This window comes from Natrix helvetica (assembly GCF_964273705.1).
Source record: "Natrix helvetica genome assembly, chromosome: 4".
Classification (NCBI taxonomy): Eukaryota; Metazoa; Chordata; class Lepidosauria; order Squamata; family Natricidae; genus Natrix; species Natrix helvetica.
The window spans coordinates 17,466,704-17,484,545 of NC_138550.1; the positions used below are offsets into that span (position 1 = coordinate 17,466,704).

A 17,842-nucleotide genomic window follows, 5' to 3' on the forward strand; every position below is an offset into this window, starting at 1 on the left:
GTTCCCACCGCCTCTGAAATGCACCGTTTCTCCAAGATCCTCCGTAACCCTCGTCTTAGCCCAGCCTTCCCATTGCAGCACAAGCTACTTGTTAAGGGGCCCCGGAGCTGGTGATGGTGTTAGACAGTCTTGGGTACCATTAGTTTGAAAACTTGGCTGTGATTTCTTTTCTTTTTTTTAAAAAAAGGTCTCCCTAGCATCCTTATCCCACTTGTCTCTGCCCCGTTTCCGTTGCCTTCGGTTTTTTTTCCTCCTCCTTTTGCATGGGACTTAGCCTTGAATCCCTTCCAGTTCCAGCTAAACCACTGCATCATTTCTCTCGTGCACTCCTAAAGATGCTGTTAATAAGATGCTAAGCAACTTCCTACCTGCCCAGAGGCTGCAGAAGAGGAAAGTTCTTGATGTTCTCTCCCCCCACCCCCAAAAAATCTTCTTACCCTTTCCCAGTGTCAGCCCATAAAAAGAAAATGCATACCTCGGAGTATAAGAGTGCATAAGGTCTCATCTCTGCCTTACTTAAAAACCTTTGCCTGTATTTTGTTCTCTTTAATCTGCCTGCTGCTTTAGAGGGGGAGGGCCAATTTAAACCATTCACATAGATGAAAGGTAAATGGTTTCAAAGGTCATTCTCCTCCTAGCAGATACCTAAAGAAAGGAGAAATGGGGAGATTTGAAAATGGAGGGGGGGGACTCAAAACCCTACCAGAAACTGAGATTCTAAAACTCTCTGAAGCTTTAAGTCTTTATGTTCATAAACATGAGTTTTATGATTAATAGGAAAGCTTCTTGCAAAGGCTGGCATAAAAATAACACATACATTTTCCTCCTTTTCCTGTCATTTATTTGTTGATAGGTGGTCTCTTCATCAGAAACACAGATCAGGAATATACTGCTTTTCGATTAGCAATTTTTCTTCACAACACCAGCCCCAATGCATCTGAAGCACCTTTTAATTTGGTTCCTCATGTAGACAACATCGAAACAGCAAACAGCTTCGCTGTAACAAATGCCTGTAAGTAAAACAAACGTTTCTCTAAAGTTATGATCACATGATAGTGAAATGAAGACATTGTACAGTTACATCCCTTAGGGGTGAAAAACAACAACAACAACAAACCCTTGAATTTTTAAGTCCCATGTCCTGGATGCATTGAAAGCCCAGTTACTTTTGTGTTGTTGGTGAAATACTTTAGGCTGACTTGTATTGAATAACTAGATATGGCATTTACTTTAGTGTTATTACTGTAGTTTCTTACTTTTGGGTTTCTATGGTGATGCGTTTTGTAGTTCTTTTTAAAAACATGAATGTCTTGATCAATTTAGCAACCTCCACAATCTTTCCTGTATGCCAACAAGGTATGGCATCCTTGGCTGTGTTTGGAAAGTAGCTCTGATATTTGCAATCAGGAGTGTTTTCTAATCGCTGAGAGCAGAGAGGAGGCTGTGAGAGCAGTGATGTGCATGGTTATATATTGGAGTGACTTGACACTGCAGTTGGTCTGGTGATGTCACTTGTGGCTGCCCTGCTCCTATATTCTGGGTTGTAAATGTCTCTTATTATCTTGTAATGCATACATCCTCTGGATATGTCTCCATACATCCATACATTGGTGTCAAGTCAAGTTAATGTCTGATCTACTTGAGTGAACACATAACTGGAATTATGCCTGTGTGTGTGTGTGTGTGTGTGTGTGTGTATGCACTTATGTACGTGGACTTGTTTAAAGAGAAAGAATGCGTTTAAATGTGATGAGTTTTTAAAAAGGATGCTTCTGAAGACCATACTGGATGTATCCCAGCTTGCTAAAAATATTTGTGATATTTTTCTATAAAGTGTACATAAATATATAAGATATATTTGAAGTTTAGAGTAGAAGCCAGCCATAAGTGGACTGTAAACCTGCGGTACTACAACGAATAAGGCATGTTGAGATCCCTTTTTTCTTCTAGGCTTCAAAAAGGGTTTCAGATTCTATTTTGTCAAAAGATATATGAGCCTTAAACAAGAAGTTTCAGGTACTGTTTCTTTCATGGCGTTAAAAATGGGAATAGGCTGCCAAAGGTTTTAGAATCAAATTCCTTGTGTTGTTTTCAAATGGAGCTTTGGCGCTTTAATATGTAACACACTGTTTTGCATCAAAATATCAACATGAGTGTTTTAACCCAGTTCCAAAGAGGAACTGCAGGACAACTGGAGCAGTTCTTTTAAGTTTTACCTGACCTTACAAGGAGGCTTCCAAATTAACAAAGTTTGGCTCTCTTCATCTTCAGATGTTTTTATGCTAAATGCCCGTGCTGCATTACATGTGAATTATTATATATTATGGGAAATATTTTTCCAAGATGTTTTTGAGGGAGAAGGGTTGCAATATTCTCAATGGTTTTTAGGAAGTGAATATGAGTTTCATAACTGGAATTCATACTGCATGTTGAAGTGCTCTTAACCAATAAGTTGCAGAAACTCTTCCTATGTAACCCTCTACCATTTTAGAGAATATATGTTGTAGTGCAATAGAACATTTTTCCTGTAACCCATAATTTGTGTGTGTGTGTTTACAAAAAAGATTTATTTTTATTTAGGGATTGTATATTTGTAAGTTAAGACGAAGTTATTTTCTCTTGGGTTATGTGATAATTTTTTTTACTCATTGTTCTTATACTGGTTTTTGTCATGTATTAATATTATGTCAATAGCACATTTAAATAATGCATAGGTGATAAATTATGTCATATATAAAAAATATTGAAAAGAAAAATCTGCATAATTTACATTTGCTTTTTCAGACTATATACAAGTTATCATTTCAGTTACATTTTTTAAACCCTCAAAGTTGTACCCTTTGGGTACAATGTCAATGAAAAGAAATCCCATTTATTTCAGTGGAAGGTATCTCAGAATGTATTTCATATTCCTCTTCAAATGGATTGAAATTACATTGGCTATATCATATATTTTATGGTAACTAACATTGAGCTTTGGGTATATATTTTAAGAACAGTTCTTTTTGGTTTTTGAAGAAGAGAGAACAGAATATTTCAATCTTATATTAAATATTCCCTCTTAATGAAGTAAGGTTGAACGGTCTAACAAATGAATGAACATATTGCACGTCCCTTAAGCTACACAAGAGCAGAATCCTGCTAAAATCAATTGTCTGATTGCTGGAGGACATTGGTTTCCATGTGATTGCATTAGCTGGGTTGACAGAGGCTTCCAGAGCACAGATGTGTGATATGTTCTAACCTAATTAAAAATATTTATGGAAAAAAATGCACTAATACTGTGGCAAGCATGTACAGTATAAAAACCAATCTGACTCCTTGTCAAACATAATTTTGGATTGACTCTTGTGTGCAGAAAAAGGAGAAAATCAGCAGAAATTATGATGAAATGCATAAATGTGCCTGTGTGTGTATGTCCTTGTATAGTAGTTCTAAAAACCAATCTGTATAAAAGTCTCTCAGCTGACAGCTATTGGACATAAATTAATATTGATATAAAGTCAAACCTCAAAGATTTAAGATGTGGTCACTTAAGTTTTATTTCATTTTCTTTTGAAGGGGTTATTTATTGAAGCTGCACTATCTGGAGCATTTTGGGAATTAAAGGCAATAAACAAAACACAGAGAAATCTGTGTCAAAAGATGAATTTACACAATCAGGAATGATCCTGTAGGAACATGTGGAGCCAAGTAAATTTCCCTCTCTGATACATTAGTTTGTTTTTGTAACTACAATATTTGTTTCACTCTGTATAAATGTCATGCTCCTTCTATTTTGATTTTCTCCAGGCCTTCAGATACAGGAAAAGCAGATGATTTGAGCATATAGAATCCACTGTGGTTCAATAAAGATGACATTATTTATGTTAGTATTTCTTCCTGTTATGTGTTAGGCTTTTCATACATTGCTCTTGTGTTTTCTTGCAGATGGGAGAAGAGTGTGCTTAAAGAAATATTCAGGTTTACCTGAATAAGGACATAGGCAATTTCATCACTAGACTATCATAAAGCTTATATCTTTAAGAAGAGGGCTATAGGTTGGCTGAAATGTTTTTTATGATGATGTTAATAATCTGAATGTATGCATAGGAATACATTCTACTATCATGATAGAATTAAGTACACTTTAACAACTTGGGGTATGTGTGTGAATGTATGTTATACCATACCAACACATGTGTAGTAAGCAAGCTTTTGCACTTGTCTGAGGACTTTTCTTTCCAAAATAGGCAATTAATGGGAAGCACATTGCAACATTGCAATACTGTTCTCAGATTTGTTTTGCACAAGAGAGAACAAAGCCAAATTAGGGAGGATAACTCTAAAATGAGGTTGTTTCACTCAGTAAACATGGTGCTTTTCATCTGAAAATCTTTTATTTGTCCTTAGGCTGTCCTATAGGTATATACTACAGCTACATACACAATTGGTTGTATTTTTTTCCAATCAGCTTCTTTTTAATCAGATTGGTCTGAAGCAACCTGCTTGCAGATCATGGGAGATCTATTTCTTGGGAATTTTTGAGGTAATGGTAGCTAGGTTATGCTTCCAGGGAGATCCTAGAAGCCAATGGATTAATTCCACAACTTAGCAGACACTCACAACTTACAGTGTCTTTTATAATCAAGGTATTATTAATCATAGCAGTGCGATGAACAAATAATTTGCTGTTATACATTACTCTGTTGCACCAAGGTGTTTAGATCAGTTTACTCCCCAGTGTTTGGTTTGCATTTAATGCTGCTAATCAACAGAGTATGATTGATGACTGAAAGCACTGTAATGGCTCCTGTTCCTGCATTGGCTTGAACAGTTTGAAGATAATTATGATTAGCATTCAGTTTGCACTGGAGTTATTGGTGACAATACCATCAAATTATTTTTTTATATTTGGTTCCTACTATGACTTGCAATTACATTTTACAAGTTACTTATGTGTTATGGGATATTCCTTCTTTTCCACTATTCCACTATTTTGTGACTGGACAGAATTTATATTTTGAGTGAATTGTCAGCTTCAAAAGACTCTGATTTTATATCTGCACCAACAAATAAATGCGTGGATTTATTCGGATTCCTGTGATGCTAAGATAGTGTAACAGGGTTTTCTGGCATTATTTGGCTATTTTTTTTGGTGTTATTCACAAATGCATTGGTGTCAATATTTAAGAGCTTCCTGTTCATTAGAAGCTACTTAGAAGCATACCTGAAAAGGTGAAGGTGATAGGAAGATATCACCAAACATTGTCATGCAGGGGACATTACTCAGAATAAGCAAAGGTAGATTAATATGTAACTGTATATCTCTATTATATCTATCTGTCTAGCTATCTATCATTATCTATCTATCTATCTATCTATCTATCTATCTATCTATCTATCTATCATCTATCTATCATCTATCTATCTATCTATCTATCATCATCTATCTATTCTATTCTATCTCAACATGCAGTGATGTGAGTGTTACATCTTTTTAATGTGTGATTTTTCAATCTTCTTAAGACTGAAAGAAATGGCTGATTTAATAAGTTATCTTTAACTTATCAGAGCAGCTGCATCTTTTTTCAGGTTCATGTAGAAGCCTGAATAAAGGCATTGCTGCTTTAAAGAGTAGCTGCACTAATGCACTTGCAATGTTCTAGAGAGGAAAATAAGGTTTCCCCAAACTTAGGAGTAACCATCATACATTATTTTATTTTCCCCAGTCCAAGTAAACTAATGTATAAATACACTAAAGTAATCAAAACAGCCTCCAAATATAACCCTCATGTTCAAATGCATTTTACAGGCTTTTAGGGAATATTTCTTAATTTCTTTGTGTATTGACTGCATTCTAAATTGAACCCTTTGTGATCTCCACAAAAAAAAGTTAATATAAGTGACTGATTCATTATGTATCTTTAAGTTTGTGTTAACTGTTGTTAAACCAATAGATTTTCTCCAGGAAAATCTGTCTCCAACATGATGCTTCAGGTTTTCCAGTGGTGCACTCATTCCCGCTATAATTAAGTTCATACACCTTGATGCTGGATCATCCTCTTTATTTCCTTGTATCTCTCCAGCATTGTAGATTTCTCCAGATAATCTGTGGTCTTTGGATAATGTATCTAAACCATGAGAATTTGATTGGTTGACGCTGTCTTGAATGAAAACTCTGGGTTTCCTGGAGTTCTCCAATGCTAAAGTTCAAAAGTATCAATACCCTTTCTAGCTTGGTTCCTGGAAGCCAAACTTCCATTTCTATAGTGTATCATTGGAAAAACCAAAGCCTGCATTTTCTGATCTTTGCAGGTACATATTCGAGGATCTGAATATTTCGAAGGCCTTCATTGTTTTACATTGCTCTACCAAGTGCTAGTCTGCAGCATATTTCTTGTGTGCTGGTTCCTTCCTCTTAATAGTCAATTATAAAGGATAGAAGCTATTCATTTGGTCAATTTCTTAATTGTCAGTTCTAAGGCTGCGGTTATAACTGTTATTAATTGGTCTTCTTTGTATCTACTCTTAGTCCTGTTAGTGTGCTAACCTGGCTTCATTACTACGACTGGAGATTGTTTGTACAATCAACAACTAATAAAAATAAGAGCAAAGTGTAATATACTCTCACCAGTGACCATTTTGATGATAGCCACATGACAATAGCTCTGTTGAACAACACTGTTTTAAATACTAAGAGTTGTGGCGCAGTGGTTGGAATGCAGTACTGCAGCTAATTCTGCTGACTGCCGGCTGCCAGCAGTTTGGCAGTTCTCACCGGCTCAAGGTTGACTAAGCCTTTCATCCTTCTGAGATTGGTAAAATGAGGACCCAGATCATTGGGGGCAATATGCTGACTCTGTAAACTGATTAGAGAGGGCTAGGAAGCATTTCGAATGGTATATAAGTCTAAGTGTTTTTGTTATTTTTCTAAAGACAAAGATTAGGCTATAGCTATACCAGAGGTGGGTTGCTCCTGGTTCAGTCCACATCGGGCAAACCGGTAGTAGCAGCGATGAGAGGTTCCGCCCATCTGCCCGGACGCTTCTGTGCATGCGCAGAAGTGTCGCACGCACGGGAGTGTGCCCGAACTGGTAGTAAAAAAATTGGCAACTCACCACTGAGCTTTACCACTTGGGAGAAGCTATTGCAACAACAAGGGTCATAATGAACAATGCTTCCATTTCCTCCCCCCAATAACCCATTGAATGCAATCTACTTAATCACCCTTTCCAAAAATAAACTGATTTTATTTGAAGAGCAGGGTTTCCCAAACGATGAAGGTGTGAAGAACTTTTTAGTTACGTTGTTATTACAAAAAATATCCCATTTGGGACTTCCTAGAGAAGCATTGTAGACAATTTTGCCATGCTATCTAATAACTAATTGAATCTGCTGGGTACCTGGGTTACCTTTTCAAGAGTGTTGGACCTATCAATAGGTGGGCAACATTTTTCCCTGTGTGTGTTGTAATTCAAGGAAGTTGTTGATGTTCTGCATTGATGCCTGGTTCTTGGCATAGATCAGGGGTGTCAAACTCGATTTCATTGAGGGCCGCATCAGGGTTGTCTTTGACCTTGAGGGGTTGGGGTGGGCGTGGGCAGGGTGGGCATGGCCAGCTTGACGTCACTTGTGTTGGAGGTGCTTGTGGTGGCCAAGCATTCTGTGGGTTCCCAAGCTCCATTTTCGGATGCAATGCCCCCCTGCAACCCTCTGCCAGGGAAAATGGAGCCCGGGAGGGCCTCACGCAGCCCTCCCGAGCTCCATTTTCTCTGTCAGAGGCATCGCGGGTTGGTCCTTTGCTGCTTCCAGAGTGGCTCCCTGATTTAAGCACCCAGTGGCCTTGAGTTTGACACCTCTGGTGTAGATAAATATGGGTGCACAAATTGAAAGGCTCTGGAGAGAGGTGTCTGAAACCTGGACTGTTTGGATTGAATTACGCTCTCTATAATCTAGATTCACTTTTAAACTTGATAGGTTTCCGGAGTAGTCAAGTATGTTTCATTCAATTGGCACTCCAATTCTACCCTGATGAATATCTGCTCCAATCATAAAGATCATGTTAACAGTTTATTACCATTACTGCAACTACTTTTCTTGTAGACAACTTACCTGATTTAGAATCCCCAGTCATATAATTGACTGTAACATGTAACTTACAGCAACTATTATGAATGACAATTGATTTGGGGACATAAATCAGTTAAACTATTTTAAAACCTTCATTTCGTTATTGGTGGTCTTCCATTAGCAATGAAAACTTTAGGAACATAATAAACTAATTTGTCTATTTTTTTTCTGTATTTTAATAATCACTGTTTATTGCATTTGGAATGTCAAATTAGACATATTGTATATCTAGACATTTACTAATATGTATATTTACTTGTGTATGTTTATGTGTATCATAGACCTATGTCATATATCAAGGTATCTAGGCCAGTGAAATTTAAATGCTTTTGTTTGTTTTTCAAAAATTAAATTGTAACCGTGAATAACACTTTATCATTAAGTTCTATTAGTGGGGCTTGTTGGGTATATTTTAAGTCCTAAAACAAAGAAGTATCTATTATATGTGACAAAGGTGGAGTTATTCTCTCCAGCTTTCATGATGGGCCATCATTATTCATTGTTCCTGAAAGCAGCAGGATAAGTCCAGCAATGTCAGGCCAATTCCTCAACTATACGTATTGGTGGGCTCAATTTACCTATTATAAACAAAAGTTTACAAATCACAAAATTATAGGGATTTTTAAAAAAGTGTCCATTACTTGTTTTGTCAATTTATTTTTTCAAGCATGGAGTTACTGGGCAAAGAATGGGGCTCGCTTATAATTCCTATCCATTTCAGCTAGGCTTTAGAAGTGTTCACTGTCAGCTTAGAACAGTGTGGAGAATAATTGAAATAGAAAAGTTTTAAATGCATCTATGCACACCAAAATTAGCAGAGCATATAAACTCACTAGATGGGCAGTGAATTCCTTCCATTTGCATCTGTTTCGGTCATGCTATTCTTCTGTGTATTCATTCACCATAAAAGATAATGTTTTGGTTTTGCAATGTTTTGTTTTAGGTTATTAGAATAACGACTTATAATGGAACTACTATGTAGGTACATTATGAGATTAATTTGAACCACAAACAAACCAGGATGCGGTGGTTGGAAGCTTCCTGCATGCCTAGACTATAAGAGATACCTCCCTGTCATTTTTGAATAGTTTGGATACCATTTGTTTTTAATTTTGATTTTTTTCAGTTTTCAAAGGTTTCAGCGGTTGCTACCTAATTCTACGGGTGCTGAAGGAAGTTAGCACCCACCCCTCTGCTAGAAAAATGAAATATCCTAGGAAATATTAAAAAGGCAGAATATTATATTTCCCTGGATGAGAAACGGAGAAACTTGTTTTAAAGACAAAGCAGCTTCCTGCAGCTCCCTGCCCCGCCCCCTTTAGCTCCAGGGTGATGGATTAAAGCATGGCCCTTAAGACATGATAGGATTAACCATCTACCCATCTAAGCAACAGAACTCAACACATGGAATCTGGGGAGATTGCATCATCGAAGCCTGGGACACAGACAGCCTACAAAGTTAGCTCAGACCCCTGCCCCCTGGGAATCTGACAGCCAATGGGATACATTTCTTGGACAAGAACAGGAAACTCTAAGGCGGGTCCAAGAGAGGGTATAAAACTCAGGCTCTTTCAGCATCTCTTCCAGGGGTGAAATCCAGCAGGTTGTGAGAGGTCCTGGAGAACCAATAGCGGAAATTTTGAGTAGTTCTGAAAACCGGTAGTGAAATTTTTGAATAGTTTGGAGAACTGGCAAATGCCACCTCTGGCTGGCCCCAGAGTGGGGTGGGACTGGAAATTTTTCAGTATCCTTCCCGTGCCGTGGCCACCAAACCACGCCCACCAAGCCACACCATCCCCACCAAGCAACCCCCAAAGAAGCAGTAATAAAAAAAATTGAATTTCACCACTGATCTCTTCCCTTTTTTTCTTCAAAATCTTCAAGGCACGCGAGTCTTTTTCCCCAGGACCTCAAATCATGGGGTCCTGTCCACCATTAAAAAATGTCTTTCCAAACAGCTGCCATGTTTCCAGTGACTTTTTCCCCACTTGGAACTGCACCCAGATGGGCATTTCTTCCAACAGTGCTTTTGAAAAAAAAAAAACCATATTGTCTTCAGGCTTACTTTATTGTTAGAATATGATAAGGAATTCTACTGCTGTTATTTATTTACTGGTTTTTTTAAATCTCTCCTGTGTTGCTCTGAAACTCACCAGACTGCCCCTTCTTTAAGTTTCTTAAAGAAGAAGAGCTATTGGAGGGATTTTCCTATCGTGCATTTCCTTGAGATTTAATTGCAATTTGAGAAACCAGGCTGACTAGGATGCCTCTAGAGAGGATCGTCCAAGGAATAAGGGAATGAACACAAACACATTAGCCATTCAGTAAGTAAAAGAATACCAGGAGAATTGCTCTGAAATTTTTTCCGTTTGAAAAAAAAAAAGTCTGAAAAAAAATCTTTTTATTCCTTCTTATTAGAATTATCTCATGAATCACTGACTGAAGCAAATAAGTGATTTGTTTACTTCACTAAAATAATGGGACGTATAAGCAAGCAAGTGACTGGATCAGGAGTGTCAAACTCGATTTCATTGAGGGCATGCATCAGGGTTGTGTTTGACCTTGGAGGACTGCAGTGGGCATGTCCAACTCGACATCACTCATGTCGGGAGTACCTATGGTGAACCGAGTGCTCTGCCAGTGAAAATGGGCTCCTGAGCTCCATTTTCGGCTGCAACAACCTCCTGCAAACCTTCTGCCAGTGAAAATGGAGCTCACAGCCCTCCTGAGCTTCATTTTTGCTGGCAGAGGCACCCTTAGACCGCTCCTTCACTGATTCCAGAGCAGCCCCTCGGGTCAGATCTAAGTACCCCGCTGGCCAGATCTGGCCCCCGAGCCTTGAGTTTGACACCCCTGCACTAGATCCATCTTGCTCAACAAATGGCATGGATTCTAATTCGTATCATTCCCCAGCAAGCATATAAAACATTGGAAGATCATTCCCCATGTTGGAGAAGACATGTTGGAGAGGATATCAAGTTACAGAAGAGTAGTTTATTATAGGCTGATACATTTTTAATGTAGACTTTTAGCATGGGTGCTTTGCTGTCTCTTTTTAATGCTTTTCACTTTGTTGTGCTGCTGAGTCATTGGCAAAAGAAAGCTTTATTTGCACCCCGCTGATTAGAGAAGATAGCTAAATTAATGGAGTGTATTATACTACATTCCTGGCTTGATGTAAGCTGATTCTGTCAGTGCGGAGAAAGGAAGTATCAGCTGGACTTGCACTTAAAATATATGTAACTAAACCTGCCTGCACTATGCCTCTGGACAAAAAATCCCAGAAGCTTGCTATAATGAATGTTATTTTGGATACTTTATTTTTCATTTTGTGCTGCAGGTACTAACTCAGCAGTCACTCAGGAGCCTTCATAATGTTAAATCTTGTTTGAAGTCATCATCTTACATTACAGTTTGTGCGGACATGTCAATACTTAAAATGGAATTAAAATGGTCCAAAATATATTCTCTCTATCTCTTCCAAATAACTTCTAGAAACTATAGTGAGGGACAGAAACTGATCTGTGACACATAATCCCTGTCTTTCAATGTATTATTTATTAAAATTACTTATAGTGCAGTGGTTGGTTCCAGATCCTGTTGCAACCGATACAGTTGCAATGGGGCCCGGCGTCCTCCACATGAATGCACGCGCATGTGTCTTACCATCCAGCGATACCTCCACAAGCCTCCGCAACGCTCCAGCTGCTCGGCAGAGCATTGCACAGTCATTGCGCGGAAGCGCCAAAGAGTTTAAAGACAGGTAAAGAGAACGGGCGGGTGGGCCCTCCAGAGCACCATACCAAAACAGTACCTGTACCGGGGCGTACCACCTGCAACCCACCACTGTTATAGTGTCTTTCAGGCATCAACCTTTTCTAGATAGGTTGCAACAGAAAACAAATGTTCTTAAATCTACCTATTTATCTATCTATCTATCATCCATCCATCCATCCATCCATCCATCCATCCATCCATCTATCTATCTATCTATCATCTCAATTAGCAATAAACCTCTAGGTAATATTGTAATTCTTCTAAGGTAAACCCCCTCTTCTTTGGACTGCATCATTCAAACCTACCTAGATCATATAGAATCATCTTTTTCTTCTAACATGTTAGCCATTCTTCCTAATTTTGTGTCATATGTATATCTGTGACGTGCTGTAGTCCAGAATTGCAGGAGCGAGGGGCTAATTTCTGTTTCATTTGAATGAAATAATAATAATGTAGAAATAATCTGAAAGTTTATTAAAAAAACTGAAATCAAGATCCAGTCCTTAAACAAATATCGTAAGACATATACAGCAATGGAATTTGGCACATATACAGCAATGGAATTTGGCTTAGAGAAATCTGCAACAACAGTAACTAATCGGGGTAAAATCATGGATGGTAATGGAACTGAAATTCCAAATAAACAAACTATCAGAAGCCATCAGAATTAAGCCTACAAGTATCTGGGCATTTTACAGTTGAATAGCATAAAACATGTGATTAGTGAAGAATATGTCCACAGAATGACAAAATTGCTAAACCCAAACTTGAATGGTGGAAACAATATCAAAGCCATCAATACCTGGATCATACTTGGGAAAGGGGCTGATGTCGCGACGGCACGACATGCAATCTTGGTGTTCCGAGATCGCAGTGGATATTTCTGCCGCTGGACTGTCCATTCGGACCTAAACCATCCTGCAAAGATGGTGATTGAGAAGGGCACCTCCAGGAATAGCCTTTTTTTCTGGCGACAGAAACGCAGCTAATGAAGCTGCTGAAGTTGGGACAGCTCTGGAATAGGAAGAAAGCGAAAAGATAAAGTGTGTCGAATTGGTGAGGAAATGTTATTATTAGAAAAAGAGACTACCCCCAAAAAAATTAAATTAAAATTGAAGTTAGAAGACTGTAAGAGGCGAAATTAATTGATTGGATTGTTTTTGATCTCCATTTAAGGGTTTTCTTTCTTTCTTAAGCTTGGAATATAAAGAAGATAATAAGAAGGATTATAAAGAGGGTTGTAACAACAGGAGGAAAAGCAGTTACACTGCCACTTAGAGGCTGGAGGCTGGATACATTGTTTTTTCTTCTTTCTCTTTGATCACTTGAGATTCAAGGCCCCCGTGGATCGGGTACGCAGATGCCCGGCTGTCAATGGACGACCATGTGACAGCCGTGGCAAGGGGGGCGTTTCACCAGGTTCGCCTGGTGCACCAATTGCGTCCCCTATTGGACCGGAACGCCCTTCGCACAGTCACCCATGTGCTTGTGACGTCCCGGCTGGACTACTGTAATGCTCTCTACATGGGGCTCCCCTTGAGATGCACCCGAAGACTGCAGTTGGTTCAGAATGCGGCCGCGCGGGCAGTCTCGGGAGTCGCTAGATACTCCCACGTAACACCTCTCCTGCGCGGGCTGCACTGGCTACCTGTAGCTTTTCGGGTGCGTTTCAAGGTGCTGATTATCATCTTCAAAGCGCTCCATGGCACAGGGCCTAGTTATTTGCGGAATCGTATCCTGCCCCATACATCCCTTCAGCCGATTCGCTCACACAGAGAGGGACTCCTCCGGGTGCCGTCCACTAGGCTGTGCCAGCAGGCGACGCCCAGGGGAAGGGCCTTCTCTGTGATGGGCCCGACCCTCTGGAATGACCTTCCCCCTGATATTAGAACAACCACGGACCTCCGCTCCTTCCGTAAGAAGCTCAAAACCCACCTATTTAATCTAGCCGGCTTGGCCTAATTCCAGCTCTCCCACCCCAGCCTGTATTTTTAAATTTTGGTCTTAGGCTTAGTTTTTAATTTTTATAAATTTGTACAGGGGTTTAAAGTTTAATTCGTTTTTAACTATATTTATGATTATTTGTAAGGTTTTTTAATTCGGTACCTGTACACCGCCCTGAGTCCCTTCGGGGAGAGGGGGCGGTCTAGAAATCAAAGAAAATAAATAAATAAATAAAATAAGGTTCTTTCAGTTTGTTTATTGACAAGAGATAAGAAAACTGTGGATACTGACAACAAAGTGAGTGTGGTTAGTAATGGCAAGAGCGGAATATGGAAAGGGGAGATAGATGGATTGGAACTCTACCCCAGACTTCAAAGCACAGAACAAGAAAAGAGAGAAAAATTGACGGAGATAAGGAGACAAATCTTGACAGAAACATCAGTGATAACCAAAGATAAGCTGATGGAAAGAGCAGATGTTGGGTTTCGAGCTTTTATGAAATACGAAAGGAATAACATGTTGCGAAGAGAAGTTCATACAAGATTTATTAAGAAAGTAACTAGAATATTAATGCTACAAATGGCAAGAGATATAAGACTGCACTATTACTGGAAAGACATAGGTTGATGCAATAAAAATGTATAATAAAAACTAAGCTAAATTTAGTTTACTAGTGGTATGTATAAAATGAAGTGACAATAGCTATACTTAAATAATTATTAATAATGATAACAATACATATAGATATATTAGTTTCATAATATGAAATTTTATAAAAACAATGCATGGAGAATATGAGAGGAGGTTTAAAGCTTTATCTAGAATATGTTATAAAGATGTATTGCGATTGGACGATTTTAGGATGATTTAATAGAATATCATATAATCCTATTCTAGATTTTGAATATTATATATAAAAGGATGTAAAAACAATTATAGTCAAATTAAGGTTGAGATATAATAATCGTGATATACATGAATATATGTGAATTTAAAATATGCGATTTGATATGAAAAGCAGGTGGTGACTATGGAAGAGATGCATGGAAATACTGTAACCAACTGACACACTTTCTACAATTAGTAATGGAAGATGTTTTTTTTTATTTCTATGTTTGTTTGTCTTTGTTCAAAAATAAAAAAAATGTTTTTTTTTTAAAAAAATACCTGGATCATACTTGTGAGATGATACACTGCTAGAATTATTAACTGGACACAACCTAAACCTGACTGTGGACTGAAAAACAAGAAAGCTAATGACTATTCAATATGCATTACATCCTTGTAATGTAATGTGACAGATTATACCTGCCTTGTAAAAATGGATGCAGTGATTTACTTCAAGTCAAACAATCGAAGGAAAAAAAGTATGCATTGGCTGATTACACAAAAAACAGGTAAGAACAAACATGGATGCAAATTAAAAATGGAAACCTACTGAATGTGCAAGAAGCCAAACATGAATATTGGAATAATGTAATAAAAACATGAGCAGAATGCTGGCTAGGAAAAGCAGTACATAGTCAATTTCTATATAGATCCAAGGTAAAATGGATAAAGATAAAATAATGGCTTACGGCTGCAATATTTTTTTAAAAAAAAGAAATTGAAGGCTCAGTTTTGGTTGCTCAAGAGCAAGCGATTTAAACTAATGCAATGACAGATGGTCAAATGATTCAAAGTGCAGCTTGTGCAAAGAAGCAGAAAAATTAGTAGATCTTATAATCAGTTTGTACAAGAAGTTTACACAAAATGATTACAAACGATGACTTAACACAATGACCAAAATGATTCACTGGAAGATCTGTAAAAGTTTTCAGGTGCCAATAATGAAAAATTGATGAGAACATATGGTTCAAAAAGTAGTTGCAGGTTAAAATATTGTGGGATTTCCAGAGACAAACTAATAGTCTTGACACATAAGACACCAGATTTAACTCTGGTTGAAAAGGAGAATGGATAATCGATGTAGTGTCAAGCACAGAAAACCAAGCCAGTTCAATTGAATTCAGATTTATTGCATGCTAATACTCTACAAGAATCTGAAGTACGGTTAAGGCAAATTGGCAGTAAATCAGACTCAACGGAATTCAAGTATGCTGGACTTAGATCTCTTGTGAGCATGAAGAGACTCAACACTGATGATGTGCTTGATCCCTCCCTCAGGATCATCCTGGTCATCTCCTATATCTGGCAATACCAAGGGGCAGTAAAATAAAAGGCAAAGAATTATAGATCACTATCAAGATCTGAAAATTGAAGTTGAAAGATTGTGGTATAAACTGACTATAGTGATCCATATAGTTATCAGAAAACTGGGTGCCATACCAAAAAATGATGGACAGTACTTAATATACGTATGCAATGACAAAATTTTCAAAAGGCCACATTTCTTGGATTTGCCCCTGTATTATATTGATATATTTTACAACACCCTGGGTTCTTGGGAAGAACTTAGTGCATATGAAGGCCAACACCAGCTAAATTGTTGACAGCTGAGATTTCATATTGTCTTGTATGTATAAGAATGTATTAAACTTGTATGTTGCCTGACTGTCAGTGACTCTTGAGTAATTCACAACAAAGAAACTATAGTAAAACTAATAAAATGTAAAAATTAAATAAACAGATGACAAGTACGATGAAGGGGAGGAGGTCTCACAAAAATCACACCTACAACACAAGACTTGATTTTTTTTGCTAATTTTTTTTATTTTTTATTTTCAAAACAAACACAACACATCCTTCTTTACATACTGTAGAAAGTGTATCAGTTGGTTACAAAAAGGCTTACGTACATCTCTTCCACGGTCAACAAACATAATTCATATTAACTCAAATATTTTAACTCAGATATTTATACATAACCATCATCATACCTCCATTTTCATTTGACTATAATTGTTTAAATGTCCTTCATCATAAAATATACCAAGATTTAATACATAACCACATACTGGCATTTCATTTACTATTTCTAAAATCCTCCAATAACACTAAATCCTTATGTCCTATTCTAGCTAAACATTCATAATATTTGATAACAAAGTTTTCTAATTCTTCTTTCCAAATCACTGTTTACAATTTACATCCCATCTCCTTATGTTGTACCCATACATATATATACATTGTTATCCCTCCTTAGTTTAACTATATCCTGTATCATATCATTTTTCCCCCTAATAATCAAGACTTAACTGAATCTAACTTAATTCTTTTTTTATTAATCTTTATATATAATCCAAAAGCATTTCTAATCTTCCTTTCATGGGTGCTATTCAATATTCATATCCAGTTATTACTTATCATAACACTACATATTGTATACATTATTATCCTTATCAATTATTTATTGTCTATTGTCACTAAATTTCACTAAGTTTAACTAGTTTTAAATTATACTCTTCCATCTATCAACCTGTATCTTTCCAGTAGCAAAACAGTCTCATATCTTCTGCAATTTGTGGTGTCAGTCCTCTAATCATCTCCTTAATCAACTTTGTATGGACTCCTCTTAGCAACTCTTTGCTTATAAAATCTCTCATGTAATTTCGATGCCCTTCTTCTGTTTCCTTAATCAGCTTATCTTTGATTGTCAGTAGTGTTATCAATGATATTGCTAATAAAATTTCTCTCTTTAAATCCATAAATTCTTTTGTTTTCTCTTTTGTATCTTGCCATCTGGGGTAGATTTCCCCTCCATTTAATTCCTCTTTCAGTATTCCACTCTTTCCCTTTTCAGAGACAAACCAATCACCATAAATATCAGCAATTTTAATTTCTTTATATTCATTTTCCTCTTCGATTTTTAGGATTTTAACCGCCACTTTTTCCATTTGATTAACATCTTCAACTTCATCATTTTGCTGTTATGTGCACTAAGTCTTCCAACTTCTTCTCTATCCTCTCACGTGTATTTGATAATTTCTGTATTTCTGAGAATATCTTTTGCAGACTTGAAGTTCTTTTTTCTGCTGTTGAAATTGTGCCATTATCTCCAGCTAACAAA

General features: G+C 37.4%; 1 protein-coding gene across 14 annotated transcripts in view; it reads left to right on the top strand.

The window, feature by feature from the left end:
• GRIA4 (glutamate ionotropic receptor AMPA type subunit 4) overlaps nucleotides 1-17,842 on the top strand; it is a 313,150-nt gene that overhangs the window by 959 nt on the left and 294,349 nt on the right. For all 14 annotated transcript variants that reach the window (XR_014175400.1, XR_014175401.1, XR_014175402.1 and 11 more), the window contains exon 2: nucleotides 854-1,012. Coding sequence is in view for 11 of the 14 variants with exons in the window: in XM_081953278.1 (XP_081809404.1) it covers nucleotides 854-1,012 (159 nt within the window). In the remaining 3 variants the exon portion in view is untranslated. The remainder of the gene's footprint in view (nucleotides 1-853; nucleotides 1,013-17,842) is intronic.